This window comes from Leucopleurus acutus (assembly GCF_964270905.1).
Source record: "Leucopleurus acutus genome assembly, chromosome: 7".
Taxonomy (NCBI): domain Eukaryota; kingdom Metazoa; phylum Chordata; class Mammalia; order Artiodactyla; family Delphinidae; genus Leucopleurus; species Leucopleurus acutus.
Window position 1 is genome coordinate 62,595,286 of NC_139150.1, and position 17,402 is coordinate 62,612,687.

Genomic DNA, 17,402 nt, shown 5'->3' on the forward strand with positions numbered 1-17,402 from the left:
CAGGCTCCCTGACTACGGCCTCTCAAACAGTGGGCTACATACAGGCAGGGAGCTCCCACATAGGGACCCGATACTGAGTCTGAATGCGTCATACGCGCAGGACTAGCAGGAGACCAGCCCTTACTTCGGATGGGCTCTGGTTCCGGGGAGCCAGACGGCGGGACCATCAGAGACTGGGGGCTGCTCTTTTTTCCTCCATTGGCTGTACCAGCTGCTGAAGCAACAGCCTGGGAATCTGGATTCTCAGCACGAATGGTCAGTTTCACTGTTGTCCTCGCTGTCTTCAAAAGGCTAATAAACTGGCAGGGTGTTGGTTTAGAGGGGAAATAAAATTTACAGGCAAATTAGTAGACTTATACTTCCACTATTATAGCTGGAAACTAGAACCATCTATGGTTGAGAGAAGAGTCAGAGGCAAATTCTTTCCCTGTCAGGACTTGAGTGGTCAAGCAAGAATGGTTGCAGTTCCTTTCTAGTTTCTCCAATTCCCTGATACTGATTAAGGCCACAGTTAATTTCTGCTATAAGTCTAGTTCTGACCATATTCTTCATTATATAAGTAACGGGCTTTCAACTTTTTACATTTCTAATTAATACTGCCCAGTTCTCTGGATTCTTACAACCTTTGAAGACATATGGGGTGCTTTACCCACTTCTGATTCTACAGAGAATGTGAAGCAGTTTACACAAACATTTTTAATAATATGGAAACACTCAGGTTAAAAGCAAGATAAGGAACACTGTGCAACAGAAGAATAAAGCCAAATGGCAAGTTAGAACATACACATGTGAGTTAAAGGATCAAACCCATACAATTATTAAAACTGAATTTAAAAATGGTTTAAGCATCCTGCTGGCCAATGTAGAAATGGAAACATTAACACTCCAAATCTCAAGAAAAATAGGGTTTTTTTCCTAGCACTTATGAAAGGCCTCAAATGAGACTCCTGGTAAGTACGGTATTAACATCACTTTTGAGGAGGAAGAAACTCAGGCACAAATAACTGTTTAACCCCAATAAAAGTTATACATTTAATGGTTGAGTTTTAAAACCTGTTTATAAAGCAATATACATAGTGGATATTTTATAGGAGCAAACATCCATTAAAAAATATTCCTTTAGTTTTAACACTAAGTTGACCTTTGTTTAGAAGTTCCAAGTTTTCCTAAGGAAAAACTGAAATGATATTTATCAAAAATGCTGACTGAATCCTGAATTTATCAGGTAACTAAAAATACCTTAACATCATCTTAATTGGAAAACAGAAAGTAGAAATTAAATAAGTTCCAAAGAATCTCTTTTCTTCCTTGCAGATATCTGTCTAAAATAGCTACACAGCTCTGATTCCCTATGACTGACCCCCCCTCCCCACACACATTTAGCCATGTTCAAGGATGAGTTTATGGTATCATCTGCTTTCTTTTGGAAAAGTACCTTTTCAACAGGATAGCCAACAACAACTTCATCATCTACAGCCAAAATCTGATCTCCAACTTTGAGCCGTCCATCCTAGATGGAAATATGGAAGATTTTGAGTGAATTTACAGAAAGAATTCCCTCCCCACCACTTTCTGAGAGTGAGAAGAGGGAAGGCTCACCCTGGCTGCTGCCCCGTGCTCTGTTAGACTCTTTATGATGACCCCGCTGAGTGTATCTTCTTCACTGATGGCAATGCCCAGACCTCCCTGATCCTGGAGAAGCAAAAACAGAAACACTCAGAAAACATGAAACAGGTTAAATTTATCCAAATGGAAAGGTATGTGACCGAAACTTCTGAACACTGTCTTCTTACCCAAGGGCTAGAAAAGAAAACTGTTCTAAAATCCACTATTACAGGGCTTCCCTGGTGGCGCAGTGGTTGAGAGTCCGCCTGCCGGTGCAGGGGACACAGGTTTGTGCCCCGGTCCAGGAGGATCCCACATGCCGCGGAGCGGCTGGGGCCGTGAGCCATGGCCGCTGAGCCTGCGCGTCCGGAGCCTGTGCTCCACAGTGGGAGAGGCCACAGCAGTGAGAGGCCCGCGTACCGCAAAAAAATAAAAAAATAAAAAATAAAAAAATCCACTATTAGAAATCTCTTCTTAAGCAAACTTTCAATTATTTGAACGGGATTAAATTCTCCTCCATCAAATAAATAGTCAAATGTTTTCACTCCTCCCATATGCCCACTATCTCTAGTATCTTTAGCATATATATCCAGTAACAGATCTCTAGTAACTCTAACAAAATATCTAGAGAACTAAAACGTATTCAACAATTTAATGACTGTACCACGTCTGAGAATTTAGCTCTGTGTAACTAGCTAACCAAGTGATTCAACACCAAAATATCCTCCTTCTTCCTCTTTCTGGCCTACAGCTTAGAGATAACCGCTAACACTGGCCCCTTCATCCCTTTCTGCTGTCCTTCCTCCTTTAGCAGACAGACTGCCATGACTGCTTACGCGCTGTCCTTTCCGGGGCTGAATACCCAGACTGGTTACTTCAAATACTCGTGTTCTGATGTGGTGCAGAGTGAAAATTCTCTTAACTCTGAACCCAAAGACCTGCACTGAAAACCTGCCAAAGCTAGAAGAGCTACACCTACTTTTGTCTATATTTTCCACACTTTTTTTTAATGAAAACCAAGTGTTCCATAACATTGGGTTTTACCTTTTCTTAACGTTTACATGAAAAAAATTACCATAGGGTTTTACACATTTCATTCTGGTTAGAGCTAGCAACCTTTCTCATTAGAGTTTGCACCTAGGGAGATGGAAAGCAAAGAGAGAAAAGGGAATCTTGCCATGGTTTCTCTGAAATGTATACATGTGAGCAAAGGTTGCCACCAGACATTTAAGATCACGACAGTGAGATAAGCCTTCACCATCATTTTAAAGATTATCAACACTGTGGCTTTGCAATGATGATTAATGCTTGACGACTTTCCGACTGTCACTGTGCATCCTCTCTGCCACTGCTCTTTTCACGTGTATACAGAGAAAATCACACGCTTTCAGGGAAAGCAGAGCTCAGCCGTAACTTCCTTTCTGGCTAGCTCTAGAAATTTGTATACGTTACCTAACCTATCTCTTAACCTCAATTTTCTTATCTCCAAAAAAAGGGAAAATAATTCTTGCCAACTACAAGTTTGCTGTGAGGATCATGTGTAGTAAGAAAAGGCTTAAAAGCCTGATACACTATGCAAAAGTGTTGCTATCACACACACATTCCTTCTACTTATAACTCTACAGGATATAATCAAGTTGACTTCAGATAAAGTGCCTAAACTTGCCAGCATTTTGAAACCCCGAGCTCTGATCTAGTGGTCAAAGAATCAGGCACACTGAATAGGAAGGTCAACGTGCTATGAGACTGACAAGTCTCAATGCTGATGCCAAATGTAAAAAACTGAGCTACCCTCTATTTGGGACACTCCACACCAATGCTCTTTCCTACTACCACAAATAAATATTCGTTTGAATAAGTAATACTCTGTATCTACCATGACTGTATGTACTCAATTCTGAGATTTGATTCTATTATTGTCTATTCACTTAACTGTAGTCAGAAAAGTACTTTACTAAGTACAGACGGCATTTGCTGGTTGTTTACCTAACATCTGTTCTCGTCGTACTCCTTTATACAAACTCAGAGACTTCCACTAGAATATCCAGTCCCCTCTCCCACTGCTGCCTCAAACAACTCTCTCTTAAATGGCAATAGAATGAGGGATTCTTGAATGGAAGTGTATGGACTTCTTGATAGAAAAAGCTTTAATAACTTCTTTTCGCTCTATCCACAACACAAACTGCCCACGATGACTTTTCTTAAACGTATATGATAAGACCAGAGCAATCCATTTTTGTAGTTATTTTTTAAAAAAGAAATCAAACCAAGAAGAGTCACAGTATTTTTTTCCACTAAATGCTTAACAAAATCTGATCACATGCCAGGCTTTATGCCCACCACTTTATAAACAACTCACTTAATCTTTATAATTACAGTATTATCAGAGGTAATACTATCATCTCCAATTTATAGGTAAGAAAATGGAGGCAAAGCAAAGACCACACAATGTGTGAACTCTGCACCTGATGAAACAAAGATTCAATTCAGACAGACTGCCTCGGGACGCCCTGGAGCTGGGGAGTTGCAGAGCAAGCACCCCTTTCTGCTGCAGCATTTCATGTTCAATCCCTCTATCCCACCACCCTACCTCCTCCCTTCCTCTCCTCTTCCCTGAGCAGGTCACTACTCTTTCTGCTTCTACTCTGCTCATCCACTGCCCACCTGCATTCCAGCATAAGCCTGCAGCACTTGAAAACATTTACAGGTGCTGTTCAACATCTGTTCAACAAACCATTTCTTTAAAGTGGTCACTTGAACCTAAGGCTCAGATCTTTGCAAAAGCGAATACCTCAGGGATGTCTATAGGTGAGACTTCTAGTTATCTGAGCTTTCGGTTTCACGAAGGACAAAGACAATAACTTCCATTTCTTTATTCTTTTTATTTCCTCCATAGCAGGTCCTTGGTAAATAAATCAAAGGAGAGATCACTAAATGTCATACCTTGGGATAATCATAAAGGCAGAAAAAGCTGGGTCCCTGCCCAAGTATCAATTAGCACAGTGGTTCTCAAACTTTAGTGCACACTGGCATCACAGAGAAGGTTTATTATTAAAACACAAGATGTGGGGGCACCCCCCCAAAGCTACTCATTCAGGAGGTCAGGGTGGGCCCACACACCTGTAGTTCTAACAAGCTCTCAGGTGATGCTGATGCAGCCCACTTTTGAGAACCAGTGAATTAAAACACCAGTGTCAAGGAGATCACATCATTTCACTCCAATTCAAAGCAGATTTACCTTGGGAAGCTCCAGATGTTGCACGTTTGGAAATGAACTGAGGTCCACAGCTGCATCGGAAGTAGTAACACTCGGTTCAGCCTGACAGAGGGAAAGAAATGACAAAATAGGCAACTGAGTGTTATGTAGTTTTGTTTGTTTAAATACAGGGACTACTTAAACAAAATTATTTCATATGCTGTAATTCCTTATTACTATTTTATTATTTCATGACATTTATGAACATTATATTCTCTTTAAAATACGAATGAGGTGTGATTAGACAGCAATTATTTTGGAGCACAAAGACACAAGGTGCTCCTCAAGACTGCCTGGGTTTACTCCACAGTGCTATCTAACAAGAACCCAGCTCCAAACGGTGCAAGCACTGAAACACAGAACACCAGCAGAGGCACCATTCACTATGCTTTACTGTGCTGGTCATCAAGTGTATTTAGGAGCTATTAAATGTTTTACCTGAAAATTACTAAAATCCATTTTCTTAAGGGACCTATTTGGTACAACTCATAGGAAAATAAATTTTTCTCCCTTATAATCTTGAAAAACCACTTGACTCACTTCACCATTATGATCAGTGAGTTAGTTCACCAGCATGAGACAATGATTTCTGCATCTTATGTACAGAAAAACCCAATGTATAGATATTAATTTAGGGAAGAGCATTTCCATTTCTCTGCCTTTTCCCACTGATAGTTATCATGGTTCCTCTAATTTTAAGCTTTTCTCTCTCTCCTGTCTCCTTTTACTCATCATTCCAAGCATGTATACAATGCATGTCCAAATCAAAACAAAACTCCCACCCAAAACTCAATTTTTTGTCACCCTCTAGCCATTGCCTCATCTTTCCTAATTTCTTATCCATCATTTGCTTTCTGAATATCACTAATAATCTCCTAATTGGGAAATCCAAAGAACTCTATTCACCTTCTCACTTGAGCTCCCTGCAGTATTCAAGGCTGTGGAATATACCCTTTCTCAACGGGGCTCTCCTCAGCTGCTGTGCAACATGCCCGCCTGGTTCTTCTTCATCTCTGACCGCTCTTTGTCAGCCTTCCTCCTTACTGTTGATATTATACATTTCTGACCTGGGCCCTCTTCTTCTCTAAATGTTCGCCATAGGCCAGAGCCTCAGTTCCCATGGCTCCCAAGTCGGCATCTATGGGGATTCATCTTTAAACTCTACACCAGACGTCTCCATGGACACTCCTACCAGGCTTTCCAACAGGCACTTCATTCCTAAGTTGCCTCAGAGAGAATGTTCTCTACTTTTTTTTTGTTTTTTTTACAAATATCTGCTTCTCTTTTTTATTTTAATGGAAGTTAGCCATCTATCGAGTCACTAAGTCAGATATCTGGAAGCCTCATACCTCTTGTCTGTATCATTCACCAGTTTATTCTCAGCCCAAAACACAGAACCTATTACAAGGCAGATACTCACAAATATTTGTCGGATAAACAGATTATCAACCAGTCATTTTTCCTCACTGAGTATATTTAGTTAGGGATGAAGTAATGTCAATTTGGGTCCTAAATATCTGACATAACCACTTCTTCTTCTCTCTTTTTTTTTTCTGCATTCGTCCAGGCCCTCATTATCTATCCCCTGAACTACTCCAATAATGTTCCTACTCCCTTTAACTTAACTTCTCTGCCCTGCAACCTGTGATTTTTCTCTGCACCATTTCCAGAGAAGTTTTTAAAAATATAATTTTCATTCTTTGAATTTGCAAAGACATGGCCTCAAAGACAAAGTCTGCACCATGATCCCCATGATCCGACCCTACCCATTCCCTGCCTCCCACTGTTAGTAACACTCTGCAGTTATCAATTCTCTTCACTTGCCAGAGCCTCCAGGCCAGTCCTCAATCCACGTGCTCTGCCTGCAATGTTTATGGCCCCCAAGTCATCTACTTCCAATATACACTTCATGTGTAACCTCCCCTATGAAGTCTTACTCTCGCTTTCCCTCCAAAGGTAAAACTGTCAAGTCCTTTTCTACCTTCATTATTCCCTTTGCAGACTCTACTAGTAGCCTTCATGTAAGCGGTGTGCTTATTTACATGAGTGTTTCTTATACTAGGGTATAAACATCTTGGGTGCCACGGCTATGTCTTACTTATCTTTTATATCCCTGCAAGAGTTCTGTAATTGTTAGCTGAATTAATAAGTGGTGTATCAAGCAAATCTTCCCAGAAAAACAAGCATAAGCTACCTACCTCCTTATTTTGAAGATTCTCTGAGGTAGCAGGCAAAGGTTCCACTGTATGCCCAGGACATACGGCCATCTGACTCACTGCATCTTTACTTCTAAAGGAAAAAAGCACTGACCTATCATATCATGAGCATTCATATGATTTTCATTCTTTAGCTTGAAGACTCAGATTATTAGAGAAAATTCTGGGACCTGGAACTACAACACTCACACATTTATATATGTTTTATTTTCATTCAAAAGAATTAAGAATTGAAAGGCAAAGGAAAAATATTTAATAAACCAGAAAAAAAATGCTCACCTGATAAAAATTATTTTTACTTTAGAAGGGGCACATTTGATGATTGATGAAGCATTCTGATGACTTCTTCCATATAAAATTTGACCATTGATCTATGAGAAAATAAATATTATTAACTGAACCTAGAATTTTAACTTCACACATTTTGATCATCCTATCTAATGAAAAGCACATTTGTTATCTAATGACAAGCACATTTGTTTCTCCCTTTAAAATATTATATATATTTTTCTTCCTAGAACATGAACCTGACTTTGATGGTGAGAAAAGAAAAGCTCGTGTTTAAAGCCAACATTAAAATAACATGCATGTAGTCTGATCTCCATGGACTAAAGAGACACCACTTGGACTGACTATAGGACAGTATTCAGGCAGAGCGACAAGCTTCTAGAGTGCTTTGTACCAAGCAAGGGCTCTGTGGAAGCACCTGTGACCCGCACAGATCATCCTGGGAAGGCCCTGACTGTCATGGCTCCTAATTAATCTCAAAACTCAAGGCCTGGGAATAGGCCACTGGGAGAAGCAGTGCCAGGGGATTCAGGGTTTAGGCAGCAGAATGTGCTTAAGCAGCACAGTACCTAATGGAAACTGCCAATCATCCTGTCATTTAGCCACTGCTGACTGAGCCTCCCTAGCCAACAGGGAAACACACGAGGCATGGTTCAAGCAGCGTAAAGACACATGGAGCCCAGCCTACAGGAGGCGAGGACGAGCAAATCAAGCAAACACAATTCTAATACTGTAAAGTATGGTCCACAAGTTTATTCTGCTTGGCGGGCTGAATTACTGTGTTTGTTATTTAGCCTCAAATCTGACCCCGCCACACCCCACCCCCATGACGTCTACCATTAGGGATTCAACTCCTAGAAGGTTCAGTGGATCAGTCTCATTACCAGGGCATGATTGGCCATTTGGTTTTTTCAAAAGCTCCTAATAAAAATGCAGCACACAAAAAAATGTATTTGAAGTGTGATCTTTATTACTGTCTTGGGGCAAAAATTGTTTCTCGTGCTATATAGTCACAACCTTTTAATGGAAGTTAATGGGAACATGGGCTGTAGTTAGTAGAGATTTGGTCTAGAGCCAAATTTGCTGCAATGTATCTATTTTATTAGAGAAGCGGTAGTTTCCTCAGTCACCATATGAGACCCGGGTGGATTTTCCAGAAACTGATGGTTCCACTGCACCAATTCAGCGAGAGTAAATTCAGTGCTTTCCACAAGAACTTACCTCTAGAAGCTCATCTGCAATCTGCAATCGACCATCTTTCCCAGCTGCTCCATTTGGATCAATCCCCACTATAAAAACACTCATCCTGGACCGGTCTTTGTTCCCAGCAAGACTGAGACCCAAACCACTACGACCCTTCTCCAGTTCAATCATATGTAGCTCGCCTGTTAGGGTTCCATAACGCTCTCTGATATTTTCTACACACAACAAGAACAAAAAACCCAGAGATAGTAAGAGCTAATTCACAGCCAAACGCTTTACTATGGAAGGTTATTTAGAATGGCATCATAAGGGCATATTTGTACCAAAATGAAATCCTTAGCAGTTAAGAAAACGCTAAATAGACTGGCGGCCTGGGCGTCAAGACTGGTTTCCTGCAGCACCCAATCTTTGAGAAATTTCTCTGCATCCAGGGTGCAGAGCACAGTATCTGATTAATCAGTTCACCTGGGGTGATCAGGCCCAAAGAAGTGATCCACATTAACAAACTCTCAAAAGACTGTGATTAAAACAGAAAGTTACTTTATCATTTGCAGAGAACAGAACATCCAGAGGACTTGTCTCTACTGGTCAGTGGAAGCTTTTCTTCCACAGGGAAATCTACATGACATGTCACATCATGTTGGGTGGTGCTCGGTACAAAGATCCAGAATAAAGGGGATGGGTCTTCTTACTGCACAGAGCCATCAGGCCACACACACTGATGTACCTGCTGTCATTGAATGAGACCTTTCATACCTCACATCCCACGTGTTCAAGAGGTAGAGTTTATTCTTTAATCTGAGAGGGCAAGGCCACAGGTAGGTGCCCCAGGCCCAGATGAACAACCAGCCAGTGGCCAACACTAACCACCAGGCACGTGAGGGAGCCATCCTGGAGGTCCAGCCCAGCTGAGCCCAGTCAACCACCGCACCTTGACAGGTTAATAATAACTTGTTTTCTTAAGCCATTAAGTTTTGGGGTGGCTGTGACATGGCAATATATGAACATTCCATTTGATGTTTTCCTCAGAGTACATTCTGGCCACCCTGATGGATTAGCAAAACATTCTAATTTCATTAGAAATACACTGAGAAAAATGCAAACTTTACAAATCATTTCTTAGAAAACATTACTATTTGGCTAATGTCACACATTCTATGTTGATTCTTAACTGCGTCAATTTCATAAATTGCCACGTCCTGATTCCTTCTTGAATCTTAGCAGCACAAATTTTGTGCTCTGTACTTCCTAAGAGCATATACCGCAGTATTCTTGAAAGAAATAATTACAGTTTTAAATGAAACTTTTTAAAGCACTGACACAGAACTTTGAGCTTAATATTTCCCTGTAAAATGGCTTATTTCCTTAGGAAACGGAGATACACCCATGATCCTAATAACAGCTGCCTTCGAATGCTTCCTGTGCATCATTATGGCTCCTCAAACATTACCTAATTCACTGTTAGCAACAGGGAATGTAGGAACTGAATTTTAAAAAGGGGGATATCACCAGGCTGAAACTTAGAGGCAGTTAAACAACTTCCCAAATGTCCCAAGGTTGTATCTCAACAATTATACTATGTTACCATCTTAGTACAGAAAACACCTAAAATCAAGGCTGTTCCACCAGCAACAACAAGTAGATTTTTACAGTGAGGAATCTGAGGCCTGGGGGGGGTGACGACTTGTTCGAGACCAAGAGATGGCTCCTCCAGTTCAGCTTCTGAAAGAGCGCCCTGTCCTTTTTAACTCTCATACAAATGGCAAAGTGGGCTTGAACAGGGATGCAGATTTAAAAAAAGAACATGATTTCATGCCTCAGGAATGTGTGTATTCAAGTATAACGAACAGCAGTTTTTTCCACACGAAACTGCAGCATGTATAACCGAAGGTGAAACGTACTTATTCATCCAGGCCATAAGCCTTGAGAAACCCAGAGCTACTTTAATACCTCTTATAAGTCAATGCATTTCAAAAAGACAACTTACTCCAGCTGTAACCAAACTCATCCTCTTTGTCCACATCTGCTGAGATTTCACTTGCCGATGACTGTGCATGATCCTCACTCATTTCTGCAAATGCTGGAGGAGGGGGCGGAGGCACACTGCACAGCGGAGCCTTTTCTGGCTCGGATTCTGACTGACTGGGAGCCTGTGGGAACAAGAAGAATGCAGTGGGTATGCAGTCTAAGGAAGGAAGACTCAACGTAAAGAAATAAGTCTGCAATGTCAAAAAAAAAAAAAAGTAGCTTTAAAATATCTCACATATTCAATAATGGGAAAATATACATATATAAAAAATGGTAGAAAGGATTCAGGTAAAGTTTAAATACACTATAAACAAAATAGTATGTTCAGAGCACAATCCATTAAATGGTTATATGGTATTTTAAGGTGAAGAATTAAAGGCTTAAATAACTTAAGACGAAAAGTTGTACAAACTTGCTTTTTTGGAAAAAATATTCTCATTCGAAAGTTATCTGGGCAAGATTTTGGGGGTCTAGGAAAGGCTTCCAAGAAGCTAGAAAAAAATTAATGAAGTTAATCATATAATCAAGCAAAGCAGTTCAAAGCTTGTTAGTGAGAAGATATTTAAAGAATTTTTTATTTCTTCCTGAATCCTCTCTCAAACTGACTTGTAACAAATTCATGAAAATGAGCATTGCACATGCAGGGTTCATCTACCAGGGAGACTGTTAGCCAAGAGCACACAAATTCAGATCTCAGGGGTCTGGTTTTAAGGGACAAACCATCGGCCCCTTACCAACGTAGCCCTAAAGGAAAATGGGAAAACAGGGTTGAATACTTCATACAAACCCAAAGTTTGGCTGGTATATTTGCTGTCACTTAGGGCTACAAGTCTTATTTCAAAAAAAAAAGGACTTGGTATCATCAGGTTCTTTTTTTCTTTAATTGAAACACAGTTGATCAAATTTTTATATTATAGATTATCAAGCAGAATATTAGAGTTAGAAAGGTCCTTAAGTCATTTTATTCATTTATTCATTTTGCAGATTAATAACCCAAGGCTGTGAGATGTGAAAGGTTTTGTTCAGAATCACCCAGTGATACTAGACTTCTTTTTGCTTAATTCTTAACCTAATCCAATGCACTTTCCATTATATCATGTTGTTTCCTCCAATTTCTACAGTTAAGACAGAGAGTACCTAACTCAAGGGTCAGAGATACCCAGCTAAAGTTCCAACATTGCGGTCAGGCTGTCCCTGATGCCTTGAACATACATTTTTCCTTCCTTATTTGTTTTACCTTTTTTTTTCCTATATAAAAATCCCTCTGATATACCTTATTTTGTTTTATATGTGTATATCTGGAAAAAGATTGTGACTAAGAAATATTTCTTAGAGAACACACTAAATGACAGGCATGTACAAATACTTAAGAATAATTAATGTCGAGAATCAAAATATACCTAAAAATGAAGCTATAGGGCACTGAATGTGATCTTTCTTTGATGATTCAGAAAACACTTTGGATGCTAAGCTACCCCAAAAATGATCCTGGCAAACATGAATTACTATTTTTCCGGCAAAGCACAGGTGAGCTGATTTTTAGACACTTAGGGGCAACAGATTTTTCAAGTCACAGAATCTGCTGCATTAAAATGTTTGGTTTACATACCATTGGCCAAACAGACAAAAACTACTAATGGAAACAGAATCCTTGTTATCCTCCCAAGTGTTGTGCCATAAAACTCTCAAATTAGCAATGTACAAATAAATATAAACAGACAAATAAAAAACTTCATTTGATCCAATGGAGGTTCATTAAATATACTAGGGTAGGAAGGAACATGTAATTTAGAATTTTTCTGGTTAAAAGTTTTTAAAAAATTTACCTAACAATGGAAAATGTGAGAAAACATGAATTAAGTCCATTTCATTTGTAAAAAGTGGAACAAAATCTAATATAAACTTGCCATAATTTTAATAAATTTATGGATGCATATTTTATAGATCTGACTCTCTGCATAACTTTTCTGAGCTGTTATTTTCTTTAAAAACAAACAAACAAACAAAACCTGCTTGTCTAAAAACTATTCAGAATCTTACTTAGGCAGAACATTTTCGTACTGTGAATGAACTCAAATGGTGCCCTAACATAACTGATTAATCATAAAGCCAATACAAGCCTACATTTACTAAAGGGGCAACTAGGTGTTCTATTTTATTATCCCTGATACTCTCATTCTTACTGAGATCATGTAATTTAGCTTGCTGTTGACACTTCTTAAAATTTACCAGTGAAAATACAACTCTTTAACAAAGACCATTTAGCCTTCATTGGCAAAAATGCAAAGTGTACTTGAAATCATTCCATGCCATGTATGCACACAAGTATAACGTACACACACAGCACACTGTAACACACCCACTTACTTGTGAAAATTTCACATTAAGACAAACCTTAAATGGTGTGGGAGCAAAAGGGTTAGTTGGGGAACAACGGAAGAGAACTCTACTTGAATTCTGTAATGCCTACAGTAACAGAAAACATATTCCTTCAGATATAGCATCTTTGGTTATCCATATTACAATAACATGAAAAATCCAATGAATATTCATAAAATGCTTCCTGAAAAAAATTAACAGCTTTCTTCCTTTCACGATCAAATTACAGTATACAAGTTCTTGTAAGTTTTTGTTTCAATTTTGGATTTATAATTTCATCAGAATATGAGAATATCCAAGTATAGATTTACAAATGTTGAAACAGTTCCATGTTTCCTCGTAAGGCATTTACACGGACATACTTTATGAATATTCAACAAAATCCTGCATATACACAATTATGTATGGAGTGATTAACTAACAGAAGAGCTTTTAGGACTACCTTGTGTAAGTCTGAGAAGGATTTAAACCAATACAAGGTTTTTAAAGAAATTATGTGTGAAAGTAGCTCATACATTTAGCAACTAACAAAAATTTATGTATCTGAAAACTCAACTCACACCAAAATATAGGAAAGGCATTGGACTCACGATTCTCCCTTACTCTTCAGAAGGGCCATGTAATTTCAGCTATAAAAATGAATAGGTTCTGGCAAGAAAATGTGCTTAAGAAGGGATTTGCATGCCCACTCCAAACACACAGTTTTTTGTTTTTTGTTTTTTTAATCCTTGCCCAAATTTAGTAAACACTGAACTGGGACAAAGGCACAGTAGCAACAAAGAACAAAACATTGGCAAAAGGCAATGGCAAGACAACGGTCATTATCCAACCTTGTCAGCGTTGAACTGTAGAGAATCAGCAAATGGGTTAGTGCTGCTGAACTTGTACTTAGGGTAAAGGTTGTGCGGCAAGGAAGGCAAAGGGGATTTCTAAAAGGAAACATAAGAGGCGCTGAGCGCAAAAGAAATGTACTTAAAACAACTCATTTATAAGGACAAAGCAATTGCTGATTTAAATAACTGTGCAACACTAGATCCTGTCAGATCTCATAATTAATTAATAACAACTTATCAAACAGCGTAGAACTCAGGGTTTACCTCTAGCAACCTGAATCCACACTCAAATCTAAATCTGGCCACAAAACACACAGGAATCAAGTCTGTCAAACTGATCCCAAATTTCTTTTGTTTTCACTGAGTGTCTTCACTATCACCGACAGAGAAGCACATATATTTCACCCACTTATATTAACACATGTTCCATGCATATCAGTAAACATGCTTCAAAATTGAAACCATAAAAGGTTTTCATTTACACTTATAAGCAAATTATGCTTTTTTTGGTAAAACAAAGAAAAAAGAGTCTATCTGTTGCAGAGTGCAAATTAAACATCTGTCCGCTAGTCCATTGGTAAACTTCAGTATTCTGTTATCTTCTTTCCCAGTAAGGAAACTTTTCATACCTTGACTAGATATTAAGTTTGCTTCAATCAACAGTATTCTTTAATTTAAAAAATGAAATCAACAATTTTTAAAGAAATGACCTGCTGTACAGTGGTGTTCTCTATCTCTGCCCACTTTTTGTGGAGCTAGGAACATATATGTATATATATATATATATATAAATTTCCTATAAACGTTCCCATATTACTGGGGAATTTATGAGGCTTTGGGTAATTTTTGAAGTCCTGCCTTACAGTGTTCACACAGGTTTTGTGGCTCGCCTGTGATATGCTCTGAGCTTGGACTACTGCAGCTGAATATATGTATTACAGGCAGGATGACTGCCAGAGAGAATGTAGCATTTTCAGAGTAAAAAAAAGGAAAAAAAAAGAAAAGAAATTTCCTTAGCACAATAAATTCTTCTCTTTTTTCACACTGCTATCTTTTTCTTTTATTGACTATATCTTTCAGGGGAAATTGCAGACGTTTAAAATTCATTTTGGCTCTAACTAAATGTTTGTGTTACTTCTCTCTATAAAAAAGCCCTACTGGCAAGCATCAAGAGTAGGGAGAGGTTGTCATGTGACACCACCCTGTATGAGAGAACACTCTACAAAGACTATCCTCACTCAATACGCCTGCACTAAAGCTTATGCCACATCACCCTTTCAATCTGCTCTTCTTGCAATGTTTTTCCTACAGAAGGAAGATGGGTAAAAGAAATGGGCACACTGACATTTCTGCTCATCTCAACTTTCTCTCTGCTTTTCAATTTAAAATGTCAAACTCCTGCTTTACAAAAAAGATCACAAATGCCAAAAAACATGACCATTTATTAAGGTGGAAGAAATGACTAGGCAGAGATTAAAAACACAATCCTAGGCAAAGTAACTCAATGCTGTGGAAAGTAGATTATTTCTAATCCTCACACATGGAATTGTCAGGTTTTACATTTCCTTTATAATTCTGTAGCACAATATAAATCAAAATAATAACGGGAAGAAATGGAATATTTAAAAAGAGCTCTGGTTTTTTTTGTTTGGCTTTGCTTTTTGTTATTTCAACTTGCAGTCCTTAAGGATTAGAATTTGGCCCTGATAGGAGAGTATAAAAGTACAGGATGAGCACAGCAAATGAAATAGTAGATCACTCTATTATGAGGGAAGGATTTATAGAAACAGACTATATCTCTTATTAAAAACTCAGTGATGAAACCTGTGTTTATAGTTCCAAGGGCTGATGAAAACAGAAACGTTATTAACTAAGAAGAAGCACAGGGAAGGCAAAATCATCCTCTGGCCCGTATTAGTGGGACCCACCCTTCAATGCGACAATGCGGTCAGACTGAGTTTGAAGTGTCATACTGGTGGAATTATCAGGGCTAGTTCTGGGAACTTCTAATTCTCGAACAGTTTAAGAGCCAAAGAGACTGACTGGCTTTTCAGTCTATGTACAAGTTTTTCTTGAAGCTTTATTATATCCAAAAATAAAACGTTTCCCATCAAGAGACTCTTATGTATGCGTAATTTTTTCCCTTTAGACTCCTGGAGACATCATTATTTTCATAGGGAAGTAAATCATTAAAAACAAAGTAGATCTCATCTTAAATGCAAAATTAATTCTAATTTCCCAAAGCAAAATATGTATGTAGAGGAGGAAAAATATCTTTCCTCTACCTGTCGTAGATTCTTGACTGGACCTCTGTAACGAAAAACAAATTAATGAGAGAAAACCATGTGTATTGATTTAACGTAAGTTTTGCATGACATGGGGCCTTCATAAGGAAATGAAGACCAGAAGAAATGGTTAAGTCTGAGTGTTTTTATAGGAGGTCTTACGGAGAGTAGAAAGTTACAGAAAATATGATAGGACAAAACAGCACGAGCTAAGTGTAGTTAACTGGGGGAAACTTAGCAAGGCCTGTTCATTCTGATTCCTCCTGGGATTCCTCCTCGTCTGGAGATAAGGACGCTCCTTTCCTTAAGACCTCTCAGGAGAGCCTTATGACCTGCTTCAGCAGAGAAGGGGGAGGTCAGAGTCTTTCCAGCACCTGCCTTTTCTCAAATAACTTCAGTTTAAATATTCAATATGCCAAGGTGTCGTATTTCAGGATACCATGTCCTAAACCCTGTCACGTATCATTTGACCACACATGTCATTCTAAGCAAGATTTATTCTGGAATAATTGCTATAAATCAGGCTTCATTATACCTCAGATAATAAAATAGGAATACTTTCCAGGTGCATGAGAAAAATATCTTCCTAGTGCATTAGAAAATGTGACTGGCATTGAAAGAAATGTTTGTAGTTTTTTCAAAAGTAATCTGAGAATCCTATTCAGCAGTTTATAGTATTATTCTAAATGATATAAAAGTTGGAAATTAAAAATAAAACAAAAAAAGGAATAAAACCCACCCACACACAAAAAATAGCTTTAACTTAAACAGCCATTTACCAACATTATCATACTGTGTCTGTTTAACACAACAAATGGAAACAAACGTAGAAAGATCTGTAGTTATTTAAACAAACTGAATAGCATCTGAAAAGAATGCAAGATGATACAGCCCCACCATTTGGCAGATTTTCTCATCTGAATGGATAATTATCACCTAACAATCAACAACTCAATGATTAAAAACTGCAGATGTGAAGATAACTGCTTACTTTAAGAACTACTATTTCATTTCTTACAGTGAACTCAGACCAGAGCTACACCTGTCTTGACAACAAAGGGAAAAACCAGTAGGATACTTTGTTTCTCAGGGCACAGAATATTGACAAGTTCCTTTTACTGATCTCATCTAAAAACCCGTTCACTTGAGCATTGCTATCTTAAATTTTTAATTTTAAGAATTAAAATTAAATGTATTATACATAAAATTACGTATTTTAAGTTTTCTATGATTCTTTTTTCTATGATTCTTTTCACTTCCCTCACATGTGTTAACATTATCTTTCTAAATACAACAAACCCTAAAAACT

At 38.4% G+C, this 17,402-nt stretch overlaps 1 protein-coding gene across 8 annotated transcripts in view; it reads right to left on the reverse strand.

Annotated features, from left to right (window-relative positions):
• The window catches only part of MPDZ (multiple PDZ domain crumbs cell polarity complex component), a 171,459-nt gene that overhangs the window by 23,762 nt on the left and 130,295 nt on the right, over positions 1-17,402 (reverse strand). For 7 of the 8 annotated variants that reach the window (XR_014326344.1, XM_082843314.1, XM_082843313.1 and 4 more), the window contains 8 exons: positions 10,556-10,718; positions 8,587-8,783; positions 7,357-7,448; positions 7,060-7,150; positions 4,844-4,924; positions 1,600-1,692; positions 1,436-1,510; positions 125-299 (listed from right to left, as the gene is read on the reverse strand). Coding sequence is in view for 7 of the 8 variants with exons in the window: in XM_082843314.1 (XP_082699440.1) it covers positions 125-299; positions 1,436-1,510; positions 1,600-1,692; positions 4,844-4,924; positions 7,060-7,150; positions 7,357-7,448; positions 8,587-8,783; positions 10,556-10,718 (967 nt within the window). In the remaining variant the exon portion in view is untranslated. Of the gene's footprint in view, positions 1-124; positions 300-1,435; positions 1,511-1,599; positions 1,693-4,843; positions 4,925-7,059; positions 7,151-7,356; positions 7,449-8,586; positions 8,784-10,555; positions 10,719-12,990; positions 13,063-13,805; positions 13,905-17,402 lie in introns of all 8 variants that reach the window. The other variant, XM_082843316.1, reaches the window with a different exon arrangement.